An 18989-nucleotide genomic window follows, 5' to 3' on the forward strand; every position below is an offset into this window, starting at 1 on the left:
CCCTAATATCTCAGAATATGATATTATTTGGAAATAGTGATTAAATGGTAGGTAAAAATGAGATCATTAGATGGATACTAATCCAGTAACATCCTTACTATAAAATGGGGAAATCTGGACACAGGTAAATAAGTCCAAAGTGAAAAAAAAAAAACAGGGAATTGAAGGCAGGGTTTAACCAAGGAATAACAAAGGCTGTTAAATAACCATGAGAAGCTAGGAGAAACATGGAAAAGAATCCTGTTATTTAGGGTACTTGTGGTAAGTTGCAGCACTTTCTTGTGGACAGTCTAGGAAACTAAAGTAGTCATTTTCAAAATCTCTGTAAATTACCAATACAACATCTTCAATATAAAATAAGTCATAAGGAAAAAAGAGACTAAATAACAAATATAACTAGGGAAATGACAATAGAATTTTCTGTAAAAAGTATTAATAGTTTTTATACTGTAACCTTTTAGCAAGGGGAAATTAGTATCAAAATTGAAAAAGAGTTAAGCAAAAAAGGAACCCAGAGACAAAAATGAAAATCTCACTATTTAATAAAAAACTACAGGTGTCTATTAGGTCTACATTTCTAACTGCTATTTCCTCATAAAAATACTGATATTACCATCAAGAACTTCAAGGAAAACCTCCCAGTTGCTGGAAATATTAATATCTTCTTCATAAATATGGTAATCCAAAAAGACAGTGCCAGGATTCTTCCACGTTTTTTTCCTTAGACGAAATCTATAAATGTAGTAAGGCATTTTAAATTATTGTTACTTTGGAATTCTTAATGTAAAAAACTGACATGAATCTGACATCAAGGAAAAATAAACTATGTTTGAATACAAAAGCCAACTGGCTATTCATTACAACTTTGGGAAAACCTAAAGAAAATTCCTAATACTCCCAATTTAGTGTCTGCCTGAGAGGATATTCAAAAACAATTCTAATATTTTTACTTACTTACATTAAATAATTCTGCAGTACTAAAATTCTGAATAGTGCAGGAATTTTTAATTCTTCTAGTTTTAGAAAAATTATACCAACCCATATCAATTGAAAGCACAATATTTCTTCATATTGCTAATGAAACTGTAATATAACTTTACCTGTCAATACTGAGCTCTAGACCACACTGCTCCCTGAGTAGAGGAATTAATTCCTCTTTTGATTGCTGTACAGTCATTCCTTTAGCAAACACAGCATCTAGCAGAAACTTGCACGGCTAGGAATAGAACATCAATGATTAAAGCTTTAATCATACATTAAAAGAATTAACGAAATACTCTAATTGTATTTCATATTAAGACATTAGGGGACTGAGTTCAGAAATTATCTTCCTAGTAGTGGCTCTACTACTTTCTAATGCTGCTGGTATGGGGCAAGGTACTTAATATCATGTGCCTTGGTTTTCTCACCCATAACTGGGGTACCTTCTCTCACAGAGCCATTAAATAAATAAGGTGATATTCGTATTTCCCTTCTTGTTAAAAAAAAGACAAATATTTATAAGGACTACAGTGAGGGAAATGCAATCTATTTCTCCAAATATATTCTGTAATTATTTCAAAAGAGAATTAGTACCCACTAGTCCAAAATCAGAACATTTAAGTTAAAATGACTATAATTGCATGTAAAAATGATCATACATATATGATGAGTGTCATATAAAATATTTAATGAATACAGGCATTTTATGAAAAATTTATTATCTTATTTGCTATATGGTTTTCACATTTGTGTAGGTCCTCAATAAGATACACTATGAAGGGCCCTCCCTGGGGGAGCAGCGGGTTAAAGTACAGCACTAAGAATCGAAAGCCACTTCCACATGAGTTTGATCCTCGCCTGCCCCGGAGGTGATCCACATGGCGTGGCAGACCTCTCCTAACCCGCCCGCTGCTCCCCTCAGCAGTACTTCGTCGATCTGCCTGTTCTGCTTTTCACTCTGTCTCTGGTGTATCTTCTCACTGCCCCTGCGCCTCTGGCCTGCACCCCAGTTCTATATGCACAACTAAATAAATCCTTTAAAAAAAAAGATACACTATGAAAACAGTCTTTGCCTTAATATATACAGGTATTTGCTATAAGCCTTTTATGTCACAGAAACTAAAATATTTTATTAGTTACTCCCTAAAAAGCCTTTGCCTATATACAGCCTTAATACACTATTTAGGTGTATTAGGTAAATGAATACTACTTTTATCAGAGAAAAGTTAAATGACAGGAAGTTAATATTTACAATTAGAGCACATAACAAACACACTGGTAAATGCTTATTAAATACCAAAATGACTGAACACACAAAGTATCTATATATTTTACAGATCAACCTATAGCATCTTATGATCATAAAGCAAACACAAATCCTCTCTTAAAAGTAGAAAAGTTTTAACGGGAGTGGGGAGGGAAGTGCACAGGATTATGGTGATGGCAAACGGGTGACATGGTGATTGGAAACCCGAGGGAATTACAATTGAGATGGAAAAAAAAATGTACAAAATGATGTAAAAATAAACTGCTATAAAATTAAAAAAAAACAGTAGAAAAGTTTTTTTCTCATTCTGGCAATTCTAGCAATAATACAGAACAGGCAGACAACAAATTGTGGGCTGAGGGCTATACGTTCATTGACTGATTTTCTTTTTTTGGGACATAGTTTATGTGTGAACTGTGTCTGCTTTTGCACTAAAAGGCAGCATAACCTGCAAAACTAAAATATTCGCCAACACTGCTTTAAAGCGATAAAAGAAAATGACTTGAATTCTCTGTACTGTATATTTTTAGTAAGCAAAAGTGACCTTAACTGTCAAGTGTATTACTTACCTCTTGTTCATTGACTAGAATCTGGTACACTTTAACTCTGTATTCTCCTTTTTTAAGTGCTCTTCCCAGTCTAATTGTGATCTATAAATTAAAAATGTTAATTTGAAATGCACTGTCTCAGCAAACTAAATATTTGATTCTCACCCCATTGTTTAGTTTTCCAAAATTCTCTAGATTATGGGTTCTTTGAGAACAGGAATATCTTTACCTCTGATTCCCCAGCACCTAGAACAGTAACTGACACACAGTTAACATTTAGCAAATGCTTGTTAGATTACGAGTAAAGGGAAAAAAAAAAAAAAAAAAAAACCACCACTAAACACCAAAAAAAATTCACCCTTTTAAGAGTCTCTATTTCACCTTACTTGGAAGTAGTACAAGATGTTCTCAAATCTATCATTTAAAGACTTTAATTATACATAATTATTTTAATCAACCTTATTGTCATCTGAAAATGATGAAAGTGTCTCATTCAATCGGACGCTCTCAAACTCTTGATTGCTGCCATATACTCGAAAGACTTTGAAATGAGAGGACAAAACTCCAACAAAGGGCTCCAAATGTTGTTTGAAAGCAGCCAGAGTAATTCTTTTATCAACATGCACCATCAACCCTAAGCACAAAAAAAAAAAAAAAGTAAAAGCATGAAAGAAAGTGCTTACAATATAGATAAAGCACATCACAGAATTTTTACTATACTACAAAAACAGGAAAAGCACCCCTTTTCAGTTATTAGCTTATATACATTGACTAGAGAGAAAAGGAGCATAAAAACAGGTAAACCAGGTATAAACCCAACAAATTTAAATGTCCTGAAATATTTAAGTGCTTATTCATTTATTTTGGCAGCTGAATCCAAAACCAAATGTCAATGAATGCTTCTAAAATACACACATTCCTATTGACACTACCACAGACAGGCTCTAGCTGATCTCCAACCTTGCTGCCACTACTATTTTACCACTGTGTGACACGGAGCAAACCCAACCTCCGTATTTCCAGTTCTTCATCTGAAAACTGAAGATACTACCATCTCATAGTACTGCAGTGTAAATTTGATGAGATTTTTATCATGCTTTTAATACAATGCCAAATATAGAGTAATTATCTCAACACTGTTAGTAAATCTAGTGCTGAGATAATTACCAGAAAAAAATTTCAAGACCAACCTATTAAGACTTGTTTTAACATGTGGCTAACAGTAATAAGAACAGGATCTAAATGGATCAGAAATTCCCATCTCATCTAAGTTTCAACTTACGTTCTCTTGGCAATGTAATGAGTTATGAGTTCCCTCCCACTCCCAATGTTTATTACTTGAATCCATTATTTTATAAGCCACTCATGAGGATACTTCTAGAATATTTCTGTGTACCCTGTTATTTTTATTCCAGTACAAAACAAAACTGTAACTCAACTGTCTCCTATAGTAAGGTATCAAAGCCATGCTGCCTCAGGTCCACAGTCTTTAGGAAGCCGTAGCCCTAAAGCTCTGTCTAGGGTAGGCTTTGAATTTCTGTGGCACTTAAATCACAGAATGAGACCCCCAAACATTCCTTTTAGGTTTTCAGGTCACACCAATTCTTACCTTGATGAATTTTCTTGAATGTATTTTCATAAATTAATGTTCATTTACTACATTCTTTGTTGTAACATGCAGTTTAATTACAGAAAATGTGACAAGTATATATTAAAAGAAAACATAAACAAGATGATGACTTTTTTACTATATATAATTTCTGAGGTGTTTCTTTTAATTTGTTTAAAATGTCGATTTCTAAGCTCTAAGGAATACCCCTAAATGTTAATAATCCAAGCTTTTGGCACATAAGCTTCTATTAATGCTCTTAAGTAAGGTATACAATTTCTTGAGAGAAAGGTACAAAGAAAAAAATTACTTGATTAGAAATCAGAAGAAGCCTATGGCTGGATTAAAATTTTGCCACTTTAGTCTGAAAAATGGCTATAGCTAGGTTATGGAATCTCAGTTTCAGTATGAGTTCATTACACCAATCTCACTCATTACTTTCATGACAAATGTAGTATATTCCAAAGCATTACTCCAATACAAGCTATTATTGTCATTTCAGTTTCTCTCATAACTCCTAGTAATGTCTATCACAGGGAGACACAAATGTTACTGATAAGAGTCCAATATGGCAATTACAATCAAGTGGTTCTTCAGCTGGATGCCCTAGCCTGGATAAATCCCTGGCTCCTTCCTGTATATAATAACATAGATAATAACTTACTGATGTCTATGTACTTCAATTATCTCTTATAAAATGGAAGCAACAGTATTAATAGTCTATGTTTTTGGGTCACTATATGTAATATGTTTATTATACCCCTGGGGAAAAAGTGTTATTAGTTTATTTATTGGCTATATTTTTTAATGTTTTTTTTTTAAGATTACCATCATATTGGTTTCCTATCTACTTCTTCAAAGTGAAGAGTTCAGTCTCTTCACTATGTAACCTCAAAATTGTATTAAAACTAACCTATATTTCCTTCTTTCTCTTTTTAAAATGTATTTTTTTTAAAGATTTATTTATTTATGTATACAGAACTGGGGTACAGGCCAGAGGTGCAAGGGCGATGAGAGGCTTCACCCAAGACAGACTGGGGAGCAGAACAGGCTGACTGACAAAGTACACTGCTGAGGGTAGCAGTGGGCAGGTCAGGAGAGGTCTGCTGTGCCATGTGGATCACTTCCGGGATGGCTTTAGCTTTTTAGTGTTGTGTTTTAACCGGCTGCACCACTAGGGAAGGCCCTAAAATGTATTTCTTAACTGTAGTAACCAAACTGTACAAAGAAATTTCAGTGTAAACGCACTGCCAATTTTATTACCTTGGCCTTCCTATTTATGTCAATGCCTACAGACTACAACTAGATTGGAACTGGACATTGTTTTTAAAGAAAGATCTCTAGTTATTCCCTGAAACAATTCCTAGATTATAAGATCACCATTTTACAATAAGTTGTTTTTTTATCTAAATGAATTGCCTATGCTGTATATAGTATTTCACTATTCAAATGTCAAATTATTTACCTATTATATCTTGCCATTTCATCATTCTGAAAAATCTGTATGATTAATTATCCACATATTTCCCAGCCACCTACTTTCAAATCACCAACGTACTATGATGAACTCTCTTAGCACAGACTCTTGAAATACCTGGCTGCTGACTATCATTCCTACATCACTGTGTCTAAGACAGTTTTCTAAACATGAAAAGGCATTTTCCAGTTTCACTGGTTTTGTGTATTTCTGAAAGCCTACATACTTACCATACCTATTCTCTCATGAATGCTAGAAAATTAGCCCACTGTGAATTTCCTAAAAGATTAAAGTAGCTAACACTCTCCTTTGTAAAGATCTCATTAACCATTGATAGAAATGAGACTCCTCACAATGTAATTCTAAGTATTCCCAATGACTTCTTAAAGTTGATGCTGTCATTCAGTCAAATTTTTAGTAATATCATTCTAAAACAAACCACATAAAAGAAGTTCCCTAGCTTTTTCCTTCAACTACTTCTAATTCATCCAATACCCATGAAGGGTGGAAGATGGTAAGAAAGCAGGACTAGTTTTCCTTAACTATGATATGGGCAAAGTAATAAATAATGGTAGCAGCTATGGGGTGAAGGATGAAGGAATGAGCACTAGGCTTATAACCAAAATGCTCAAATATGATCCCAGCAGTGATCTACTAGCACTGGGACCTCAGGCAATTATTTAACCTATTTGAGTCATTTTTTTCATCAGTAAAAGTATCAAACACATTTCACATAGCTGCTGAGAGAACTAAATGAGATAATATTAAGTTAATTCACTTTATGAGGACACCATAGGAATTTAAAGTGTCATAACAATAGAGTTTCCTTGTCTTTGTGGTCCCTCCAACCTTCATTTTCCCACCTGAGTTTATCTATAAGATATGTGTATAGCTATCACATAGTTCCACTGCTACACAGACTAATTGATTAAAAATACAAATCTTTGTACTTTTACTAATGATTTCAGAATTTCTACCACTTTCTTTTAAAAGACCAAATTTTGAGACAATAAGCAGCACAGCACTTAACTTTTATACTGACTTCTCACTAGATGAAACATTAAGTCTGCATTATAGTCATCTTTACCTCTAAGAGCTATAGAGTTTGCTATCTAGCATTCAGGAAATATTTATTATTTTATCTCAATTCATTTTTTAAAATTAATTCCTAATTTTCTTTTTTAAAAAAACTTACTATAGTTCTGCTAAAAGTACTGTAACAGGTTTAACATAATGCCAACATCTAAGAACACTGTTCACTATAACTGCATCAAAAATGAACACAAGAGCAACAGAAAATAATCTTGTAATACAGGAAGTTACTGGTGGTGTTAGAATGAAGCATGTAACTCTTAGCTGATTCTTTTCTTAACTAAGCATTTAGATAAACTTCAAGAAAAATTATTTGAGAGAATCTTTTAAAGTACATACATTTGTGTCCTTCCCCAGAACCTTCATCTGCAGCATAGGGCTCTGCTGTGAAATACATGTACTGTATTTCTCCCCTACTCTTGCCACTTTCATCATATTCACTATCAGTTCCAGAGTCTTCTTCTGCTGTATCCCATGTCTCCTTTATGCCTTCATTTGCTTTAGTTCTCCTACTACTTGTGATACTATGAGAGTCAAGTCCATTAGCCAAAGGGATCTGAGCACTATCTGCATTGCACAAAGTATCACTGCTATGGCTGGAGCTAAGAATATCACTATCCACTGAACTTGTACTCCTGTCATTATTCACATCTGAGTCTGATCGTTCTTCAGATTGAAAATTTTCTGGATCAGAAGTCTGAATATGCTGTTCAAGTTCTCTATTATCCACTGATGCTGAAGAGTGCCTCTCATTGAGAGGTGATTCGATGTTTTCAAAGTCACTTGTCTCAGTACTTTTGCTGCTGTCCCCATTATCTCCATCTTGCTGCTGCTGTAATGACAAGCTTTTGAGTTTTTCAGTGCTTTCTTCTAGAATAGCTTCCACAGACTTCAGGCTCCCTCCAGGTCCTTTGACTCTTTCACAGTCATCATCCACATTACCAGAATCACCCCCAGCTTTCTGATATGCTGTCCTTTTGGAATAAGATCCAGGGGACTGTTCAGGTAACAAAACAAATAATCTAATTGTGTTTGCATGACGATCTAAGAGTTTCCATAAATGAGAGTCTGTAAAGGTGATCTGGTAATCCAAAGTCTCAGAACTTTCAACAAACACCTAGGTAATAAGTCAAAGGGTTATATTAGAGTAGTTATTTTAATGACATTCTCATTCATTAGAAAACACTACCACATTAATATAAGACAGCACACAGTAAGTCCTAAAATTTGGGATGATAAAGTTTCTGAAAGACATGGGTATTGTTTTTAGAAGCGAGGTTCCTCAAACTGCTAAACATGGAGTTTCCATGTGACCCAGCAATCCCACTCCTAGTTATCTACCCAAAAAACACTGACTCAAAAAGATACCTGCACCCCCATGTTTATTGCTGCTGGAAAGACATGGAAACAGCCCAAATGCCCAAAAGTGGATGACTGGATTAAAAAGATGTAGTATATATACACAATGCAATATTACTCAGCAACCTAAATAAATAAACAAACAAACAAACAAACAAACAAACAAACAAACAAACAAACAAACACATGCCTTTTGCAGTAATCTGGATGGAGCTGGAAAAGATCATGCTTAGTGAAATAAGCCAGAAATAAAAGGAAAAATACTGGATGGTTTCATTCATAGGAGGAGTAAAACAGACCAGGCAAGAAAATAATAATAATAATGAACAGCTATATACCAGAGGGCGAATGGGATCAAAAACAGTGGGGGGAGGGAAATGCACTGGACTATGGTGATGGCACATGGGTGATTTGGTGATGGAAAGCCCAAGGGGATTACAACTGAGGTGGAAAAATGCACAAAATTATGTAAAAATAAGCTATTATATTACTTATTTAAAAAAAGAACTCTTTTAAGAAAAATTCTGCTTGACTTGGATATGTCAGAAAATAAGACACTACTGAATTCTTCAAAGTAACAGACAGAAAATTAAGTGGAAAATCATCTGAGTAGAGCTTTACAAGTTTTTTGTTTGTTTGTTTTTAAGATTTATTTATTTATTCAGGGGCACAGGCCAGAGGTGCAAGGGCACAGAAAGGCTTCACCAGAGACAGAGTGGGGACCAGAATAGGCAGATCGACAAAGGACACTGCTGAGGGGAGCTGTAGACAGTCGAGGAGAGGTCTGCCACACCATGTAGGTCACCTCTGGGGCAGGGATCGAACTTGCACTGGGGCGGTTGTGGCCAGCTTGCAGTGCTACGTCCTTACCCATTGTGCCACCAGGTTGGGCCCAGTTTACAAGTTTTTAAAGAATCTATAGGAGTATTATTAGCTGTATGCATCCTCGCCGGGGTGATGAGAGGATTCACCAGTGGCAGAGAGGGGGGCAGAACAGGCAGATCCATGAAGTACACTGCTGAGGGAAGCAGCGGGTGGGTCAGGAGAGGTCTGCCGCGCCATGTGGTTCACCTCCCTGGCCAGGAATCAAGCTCATGCTGAAGTGGCTTTAGCTTCCTAGTGTTGTGTTTTAACCTGCCTTGCCACCAGGGAGGGCCCTAAAGTTTGTTTTGTTCATTATTACCAGCAAATAAAATAGTAACAAAAAAGTAAGAGACTCACCTTGTTACTTCTAAAAAAACCTTCCGTTTTCAGGGTTTTACTGGGCACAGTGAGAAGACGCAAATCATTGCCGCAGCGTTCTAGCACTATTCTCATGGTTTCAGCAGGTAAGTGGATGGCCTATAATAAAAGTAATTATAAAAAACTCTTTTAAGAGAGATAAAAGACCTATACAAAAAAAGTTTATGTAAAGAAATAACAAGAAGACACTATGAAAAGGAAAGCCATCCCCTGCTCATGGATTAGGAGAATTAACATCATCAAAATGGCCATCTTACCAAAAGTGATATACAGATTTAACACCATCCCAATAAAAGTCTCAATGACATCTGTTTCTTCTGTATTTTACCTTTGTGTTCAGACTCTAAACTATGATATGGAACAATTCCACGATGTAGTCTTTTTTAAATGAGTAAATTAATCATAAAATATGATTTCACAATATTTGTTTCCTCTAATTATTACTTTGGCAAAAATTAAAGTCATTCATTTTTAACATCATCATCATAAAAGAACCTCATATAATACTTGAAACAATTTTTTCCACAAGCAATTACTCGTTTCATTAACATCTACAACTACCCTGTTAAAACAGGCATTAAAAACCCCAGATAAGATAAGCAAAAAAACTCCATTAGAAAAATGAAAGAAATTGAACTTCTTGCCTCGGGATTAGTAAATAACTTTTATGACACCTAGAGATCTTAGCTTGGGCTTTAGGAACCATACAAAACTTTGTCTTTTTGTGTGTTCAATGTTCTATGAAGTACAGGACCCCCAAAAGGATAGTAATTTCTCTGCAGGTGTCTTTCATTCAATGAAATTTTAATCATCTTACTTTATGAGCTCAAAAATTCTAAATGAGTGTATGTTTTTTTTATCACTAACTCAGACAATGTGATCAATATTTAACTCATCACCTTCTGTCAAATATCCCCCACCATACTCTTCTAACAATGTACCATAAGCTTTATGGTTACTCATGTTTGAAATATCTCAGTCATCTGTGCTTCTGCCTTACTCCAACATTTACTAGTCACAACTCCTGCAGATTCTATTTATATATTCATTCGTACAGTCCACAATTTCTCTCATTTCTGAGCATATATATACTTCAGCTAAATTAGTTCAACAGCCTTCTCCTCTACATTTCTGACTCCTCTCTCAACACATCTGGAACATCCCATTCACAACATACCACTGCTATATTTAGAAAAATTAAAAATCTACTTCCTTCTGCTTACATCAAATACAACTTGAATTTCTGTTACCATTTAAAAACCTCCATGAAATGAACTGAACTTATATTTACAGGCATGTATTTTAACAATGATCCAGCCAAACACATGTTCAATGTATTAGCTTTATACCTTCTTATCTCCATACTGTGATCTATTTCTTGTTGAAGTATCCTTCTCTATGCTAACTAGTAGTCTTCTTGCTAGAAATAGTGATGCTTGCAATAAACACCTGCTCCATATTTTAGACATAACTATCTCATAGCACCTTGTACAGAGCAGGCCTGCAAAATTATTCACTGCCCAATTTTAAAACTTACCTTTGAAATAAGTTGTTTGAACTCTGTAACTGTTTGATTTAAGTAAGCTCGAACAGTGATAGGGGCAGCTACAGATTCTGCTTTCAGATCAACAACATGAACTTTCACCATCACTTCTGTCACATTTGAAAACAGAAACAAAACTGGAGGTTATTTTATAAAATGTATTTCACATTAGCAATGCATTCTTAATATGTTTCTAATAGTCACCAAAGGTGACATTTTTCTAATACTCTGATGATAGGTATATAGGATCCATAGAGGAATAGAATTTGAAAGGACAGAAAAAGTTTTCTAAGTTCAATTTTTAGGAATAAAGTAGAGAATGTAAGTAGAATTATGTTAATGACTAATGCAAGGGAGTTAGGGACAAGAAAAGATATTTGCATATTTTAATTTTCTCCTACTTTTTATGTTTAATATAGAGATTACTAGGAAACTTTGCACATGAGAAAAACCATACAGTGAGCAATATAGTATTTTGCTTTTCAGATCAATCTCAAAGGAAAAAAACTCAAGATACTGAGGAATGTAATCAATCTAATGAAAACAGAAATGACTTAACTCCCCAAAGATTTGCAGAAATGGAGAAAAATTAAAAAATACTCGCAATGATGAGGTTATGAAACTACCTCTTCAAGGAAAACCTAAGACACCAAACTATTTCTGAGACTTTTTGGGAATATGCTGTTTTGGGACAGAGTCTTCTCTACCTTGAAAGTTAGGGCGTGAAAAGGAGAGGAGAAAGGAAAATGGATGTATGATCAGTACAAGGGGAGAAAAATCCCACTGAATACTGTGTATGATAGAAATTGTTGCAGTTTTATGTTTATTTTTAAGTTTATGTCTAGCTCTTCAAAAGTAATCTAAAAATTAATTCCAAGATTGTTAACTATTTCCTAATCTGTCAAGAACATTAAAAGAACAAATTAAAATTTTTTTCAAATTAAAATTTTTAATTAAAATTTAAGAATATAAAACAATTGACAATTTTTAATTAATTTTCATAGTTTTTTTTACAAAAAAATTAGTCTAGTCAAACACAAAATACTACAGAATTCCTTACCTCCAGGTTTGTAAGACTGGAAAACTTGATCAGGTTTTCTCGTCTCCAATAGCAAATCAAACATGTATGTTGACTTGACTCCACCTAGTAAAAGTCCCATTGGTGTATCTTCTTCTCCTTCATAGGATCGCTCTAGATAATCATGAAACTCATCATATTTAATAAGGCGACAGCAATCTATGGGTATTACCTCTTCTAAATCCATCATCTAAAGAAAAAAGACCCCCCAGAAAAGAGAAAAAAAAAATATATATATATATATAGCATTTTCATGGGATATGTAATTGTACTAACTATAGGTCCTAACAATTAAAATCAATACATTTATGATTTGCATTACAACAGTTCAAGGACATCAAAGTTAAAAGTAACACTTAAATGCTCTCTTAAATAACTATTTCATTCTCCCTCAAATGATACAACCTGTGCACTAAGATATTTTCTGGTTTTAAAAAAAATTAACATTCTGAACTTTAGAAGGACTGCCAATCATGTAATGACTACTGCTCTATAATTACTAAGCTGGAAACATAAGGAGAAACAACCAACTAGCATATACCCCTTAGTATAATATGAAAAATTGGTAACTCGTATCTAGTGACTATAGGAGGACAGCATGCCTCATAAAACACCTAAAAGGTTGCAGTTCTTGTATCCCCAGGCACTGGCCAATTACTCTTTGTACCATACTCTTCTCAATATCAGTCTCCAGAATACCTATAGTTCAGAGCATTGGCATTTCTATCATAAACTTTCCCTCTAGCCCATCTGACCCATAGATGACAATGTGGAAGCAGTATTTTTTTAACTGGGAAATTATTCTGCTGGAGAAGCACAGGACTGCTTTGAAATCTTTAGTATTCATTCAGGATTTATGATAACGACTTTAAAGAAAAAAACATGTAAACCTTGTGTATTCCCACTGATCTTTACTCATCCCCGCACCACTCTCAATTTTTGGCATATAAGATTGATCTATATTTCTCTTCTGCTTGACTCTATATTTGTGAACTTAAAGCTTCCTATTTTGAAGACAATATTTTATTTTTCTTCAATGAACAATACATAAAATAGAAACTACTCTTAGTATTATCAGCAACTGACTTTAATATGTAAGATGTTTCCTCCAGTATAGCCTAATTTGATTTCTGTACTTTTATAAAGATGATATTTGTAGTTTACTATTATGCTTAAAGGATTTTTAGTTTAATGAGGTGAATTCAGAGCTAACCATCCATTTTACTGTTTGTTCATTCATTCACTAATTCTCATACCCACCTCATTTTAGCTTTCCTATAATGCCAGGCAAAATACTAGAGAGGTAATCATAAACAAAACCAAAATGCTTCTTTCCTTTGCTGGCATTTACAGTTTAGTGGCAGACAGTAACATGAATTAAGACAGTCACACAATTAACTACATAATTTCAATAATAGGAAGTGCTTTAGTATTCATTCAGGATTTATGATAACGACTTTAAAGAAAAGTCAGGTACATGGTATGAGAGGTTCTCACATTTTAGTATGCCTAAAAATCACTTGAGATACTTGTTTAAAATGCATATTCCCAGGGCCTCCCTGGTGGCACAAGGGGTTAAATCTCTGTACCATTAAGCTACTGGCAGCTACTGCAATGAGTTCTACCATAGGCCAGGGAGCTAACCCACATGGCATAGTAGACCTCTCCTCTTACCCACTGCTCCTCTCAGTAATGTATTTCTGTACATCAGCATATTCTGCTCCCCACCCTGTATCTGGTGAATCTTCTCACCACCCGCCCCCCCACACCTTAGCTCTTGTATGCATAAATAAATAAATCTTAAATAAAAAATAAAATGCATATTCCCAGACATTCCCCAAAATGCATAGCATAGACATTCAGATTTGAAAGACTTAGACTTTTTAGTAGGAATGTAATTCTGGTGCAGGCTATGCTGGTTTAACTCTGGAAATCAATTTGCCCCGGGATAATTAGTTTTTCAATCAAATGTTATTAATATATATATGAAAGAGCAAAAAAAAACCCTAATTTGTCAAAAACATAGAAGAGCTTTAGAACAATCTGGTCAAAGGATGTTTTCCTTTCCATTTGTTTTTCAAAGCAACTAATAACTTTTCATTATGCTCAGAATAAAATGAATACTTCTGTTATTAGAAAATGTCTCATTTCTTTTTATGTTACTCTATTCTTACTCATGACAATCTATAATAATGTCCCTTTTTTTCCTATTCATACCAACCACTTCCTCACCTCAGTTTTTACACATACTAATATCCCTCCTGAATTTTTTTTGTAGGATAGCTGAAGTCTCAAGATAAGCATAATACACTACTGATTTAGTTTGTAGCATCTAAACAATAAAATACTTGCAAATTGTGATGTTTAAGTAATTTTTTTGTCTGTTTTTTCCCAGTGGATTATATAGTCCAGGAGTTCAGTGAGCAAGTCTTGTTCACTCTGGTATCTCTAACACCTCATGTTGTCTTGTTCACTCTAGTGTCTCTAGTGCCTCATATAGCAGGCGCTCAATAAATATCTGCTAAATGAATGTAAAGAATTAATAAGTATTTTTATTTCTGAATCAAATTCTGAATTTAGAAAAGTTAACTGGCTTTCAGAATGAGAAAGTTCTCAAAATAAACTACACAGATGAAAACTACAAGATCTAAGCAAAGTTACGGCAAGTGCTTTTACTACTGTTGACTATTAAAAAAAAACTTTGGAGAAATATGTAATATTATTTGAGATGTCAATAATTCAGTGCTAACAATGTAATAAACATACCTTATAAGCCATTTCTACTGCTTCCTTTAATGTCTTATCCTTGTGAACCTCCAATTTATTTTCCATCATTACTTGCTTCACAGGATGCAAACAGAATAATTTTATCTAGAAAATGTGAAATATCATCAAGTCATCTCAGCAGGACAAAAGTCAAAACTTAATTCTTTTACAAACAGCATTTTTCCAAATAGTTAAAATATTATAATCAGGATCATTCTCATCTGTTTTCTCACTTAGTAGATGATAGTGGCTATGTCATGTTATTAATAAATTTAAATTTAAAAACATTAATTTTAACATGTTTCTATATAAGAATGTATCATAATGTATGTAGCTATTTCTCTACTAATACACATTGAGGTCGTAACAATTTTTCTCTAGTTTGAAAAGTACCATGAATGTCCTCATGGTGAAAATTTTGAGAGTATCTGTGATTATTTCATCAGTTCCTTAAAAGAATTACATAAATATGAATTTACTCAATGCTCTTAATAAACCTCAATGAATTTCCATGCTGAAAAGTTCTGTTATTTTATTTTTCTTGTAACAGAATGGAACAATAACTATCTCAATGTAACCTCACTAGGACTGAGTATCATCACTACGTTATATACAAAATAAGATCATATTTTACCTAAGGATATACACAACATATTTAGTCAAACTACTTAATTATCATACTAAAACAACTGTTGACAGAATCAACCCAATTAGTTATAAAAACTGCAGTTAAGTAAACTCCAACTGTACTTTTTAATAAAAAGTAAAATTAGGGGCCCTTCCTGGTGGCGCAGCGGGTTAAAGCACAGCACTGAGAAGCTAAAGCCACTTCCGCATGAGTTTGATTCCTGCTTGCTCCAGAGGTGACCACATGGCGTGGCAGACTTCTCCTGACCCGCCCGTTGCTCCCCTCAGCAGTGTACTTCCTCGATCTGCCTGTTCTGCTCCCCACTCTGTTTCTCGTGAATCCTCTCACCCTTCACATCTCTGGCTTGTACCCCAGTTATGTATGAATAAATAAATAAATCTTTAAAAAAAAAAAGTAAAATTAGGAATTAACCTTGCATGTATTGCGCTCAATTTCCCGTTGCCTCTTTTCTTGTTCTTCCAATTCTCTCTCTCTCTGCACCAAATTTTTAATATGTTCTGGATATTCATCTACTTCTAGAAATTCTAAAAATAAACAACACAGGTTAATACAGCAGTATTTGTTCCACTATGTTCCCACAGTTCTTTTAGCTTTTATATATGTTACTTAACATCTTTTACCAAAACATCTCAATTGTATCAATCGTGCAACTTGAAACATGAGCTTCCTCCAAATAAGAGTGAAGAGGAGTGGTAGTTGATAATAACAGATGGTAGATCTCATTATTTTATAAAGTCTTATTATACTAGCTTTTGGTTCCAAGACAACACGCATACAGACTAAGATTTTTAGTATGAATGAGTCTCTTGGAAATAAAATAATTTCTCATTTCATATCATGCCATCACCATCGAATTGTGTGACCCTGGGCAAGTTTACTTCTCTAGACCTTGATGTAGTGAAAGTAGCTTCCCAACAGTGTTATTACAGGGGACACAATAAAATATAATAAATGTTGCTGTAATAAAACACTAGTACTACAATGCTATTCATTTACTTACTATTTACTATTACAACTATCTTTTGTTCTCAAGAAGTCTTTCAGTTGCCTTTTAATAAAAAAATTTCAGATATAATTCAAAGTATTCAAAGTGACAATGAGATTATGACAAAACTAATAAAAAGTCAATGATACTCAGCATTAGGGAGAACAATATATCAATATGTAAAAGAAATTAGTTCTCAAATGTGAGATAAAAATCCACTGTTTTTCAGCAATAGCTCTAATTATAAAAATATTACCCAGCATACATACAGCGCCCTCTGGTGCTTCATCACAAAACTAGAGTTAGAGGAGCAGATAAAAGGAAGCCCAGTGGATAAAAGGAAGCACCTTTGGAAATACCTGGAAATTTGTGTGATGATAAATGAACTACAATCCTGACTATGCCTCTACACAGCTATGACCTTATTCTTACCTATAAAGTAAGAGTAATTACTTCTACTCCCAAATATCTGTTTTGAAAATAGTATCTTGTTATAATATTCTTCTTTTCCCCCATTAATTCCAGAGTAAGTTATTAAACAACAACTATGACAGACTCTGGAACTATATACCACTGGCATAGTTCTGCACCAATTGAGTCACAATCTAATGAGGATTTACAAAAATGTAAATCAAATCTTACACAAATTAAAACAGACTTACTCATTAAAAAGTAGTCTCTAAACAAAGGATATACACAGAATTCAAGGAAAGTGATAACACTATTTTAATTATGAAAAGAATATGAGCAAACATTATCACCTGAGAATTTATCTTTACTAAAACAATATATACACGCAACAATTCCTATTTGGAATACTGTCAAAGTTAGCAAGACAAAAACATGAACTGAAGTTTTTGAAGGTAATAATTACAAAAGAAAAGGTAAAAAAAAAAACTACGTGGTGCTTTGAATATGGGACTATTATGTCGATTCCCAATAAAATGAAAACTTAAGGATGCACACTTGATTCATAAAACTGTACTTGATTTGTAAGCAGATAAAGATCTTTAATTTTAATTCTTAACAGTGATTTACATTATCTAGTAGCCCTATTCAAAGCAGTTACATGTTAAATACCCAAAGAGCATGTAATAAAAAATAAATACTTAAAATATTATTTAATTCTTATAACAAACCTATAAAATACTATAATTATTCCCATTTTACAGGTGTGGAAAAGTAAAATAACTTGATGTGGGACATGCATCAGGTAACCTATGACTGCTACATAAACCCTAGGCTTTCATCATTGCACCAAATTATATTTAATACAATATTACTGAGAATAAATATCCAATTTATTTAATGTAGAGTACGTTTTCTAAGTGCACTGAAAAACAGATCAACTTTTCCTCAGCTATTTTTACCAGTTGTATCACCTCATAGTCTTTATAATTAATTGTTTCAGGTATAAAAAACTCAATTGTCCTAAATAATTACATGGATTTGCAAGATAGTTTTTTATACAGGCTAAAATAAAAAATGTTTACATACTTGCATTTCTTGCCGGATCCTTCATTCTATATATCAGCATATATGCATTTGTGGAGCTAGGAGAAATATAAAAAGATTAATGGGGACAAAAGGTAGATTGCAGGCCCTCCCTGGTGGCAAGATGGCAAAGCGGGTTAAAGAATAGCACTAAGAAGCTAAAGCTACTTCAGCATGTTTGATCCCTGCCTGCCCTGGAGGTGATCCACATGGCGCAGCAAACCCCTCCTGACCCGCCCGCTGCTCCCCTCAGCAGTGTACTTCATTGATCTGCCTGTTCTGTTCCCCGCTCTGTCTCTGGTGAAGCCTCTCACCACCCCTGAGCTTCTGGCCTGTACACCAGTTCTGTATGATTAAATAAATAAAACCTTTCTTTCTTTCTTTCTTTTTTTTTTTAAAAGGTAGATTGCAAAAATTACATTTCCTAGCATCAAAAAAATTTATTTAAAAAATACTTTGGGCCCACCCTGGTGGTGCAGCGGGTTAAAGCACAGCACTGAGAAGCTAAAGCCACTTCTGCATGAGTTCGATCCCCGCCTGCCCCGGAGGTGACCCACAGGGCGCAGCAGACCTCTCCTGGCCGCCCGCTCTCCCCTCAGCAGTATACTTCGTCGATCTGCCTGTTCTGCTCCCCACTCTGTCTCTGGTGAATCCTCTCACCCTCCACATCTCTGGCCTGTACCCCAGTTCTGTATGAATAAATAAATAAATCTTTAAAAAAAATACTTTATTGTTGCTTCAACCAATTAGAAAATCATGTAACTGTTCATGAACAGATTCAAAATTAAGACATTCTGGGGGGGGAAAAAAAAAGACAATCTACTTTGTTTTTAATGCTACACTTAGGAGAAAATTCCACCCACATCTCTTCTTGGTAAACCAGTCAAGTCTTCTAAAAC

General features: G+C 34.3%; 1 protein-coding gene across 2 annotated transcripts in view; it reads right to left on the reverse strand.

Moving 5' to 3' along the window:
- Positions 1-18989, reverse strand: part of USP47 (ubiquitin specific peptidase 47) — an 88038-nt gene that overhangs the window by 5307 nt on the left and 63742 nt on the right. For both annotated transcript variants that reach the window (XM_004683040.2, XM_012725424.1), the window contains exons 14-24: positions 18094-18149; positions 16023-16135; positions 14963-15067; positions 12179-12386; positions 11113-11228; positions 9555-9674; positions 7314-8091; positions 3255-3430; positions 2818-2898; positions 1101-1216; positions 614-732 (exon numbers count right to left, since the gene is read on the reverse strand). In XM_004683040.2, the coding sequence (XP_004683097.1) occupies positions 614-732; positions 1101-1216; positions 2818-2898; positions 3255-3430; positions 7314-8091; positions 9555-9674; positions 11113-11228; positions 12179-12386; positions 14963-15067; positions 16023-16135; positions 18094-18149 (1988 nt within the window). The remainder of the gene's footprint in view (positions 1-613; positions 733-1100; positions 1217-2817; positions 2899-3254; positions 3431-7313; positions 8092-9554; positions 9675-11112; positions 11229-12178; positions 12387-14962; positions 15068-16022; positions 16136-18093; positions 18150-18989) is intronic.

This window comes from Condylura cristata, unplaced genomic scaffold, assembly GCF_000260355.1.
Source record: "Condylura cristata isolate star-nosed mole 26May11 unplaced genomic scaffold, ConCri1.0 scaffold00015, whole genome shotgun sequence".
Taxonomy (NCBI): Eukaryota; Metazoa; Chordata; class Mammalia; order Eulipotyphla; family Talpidae; genus Condylura; species Condylura cristata.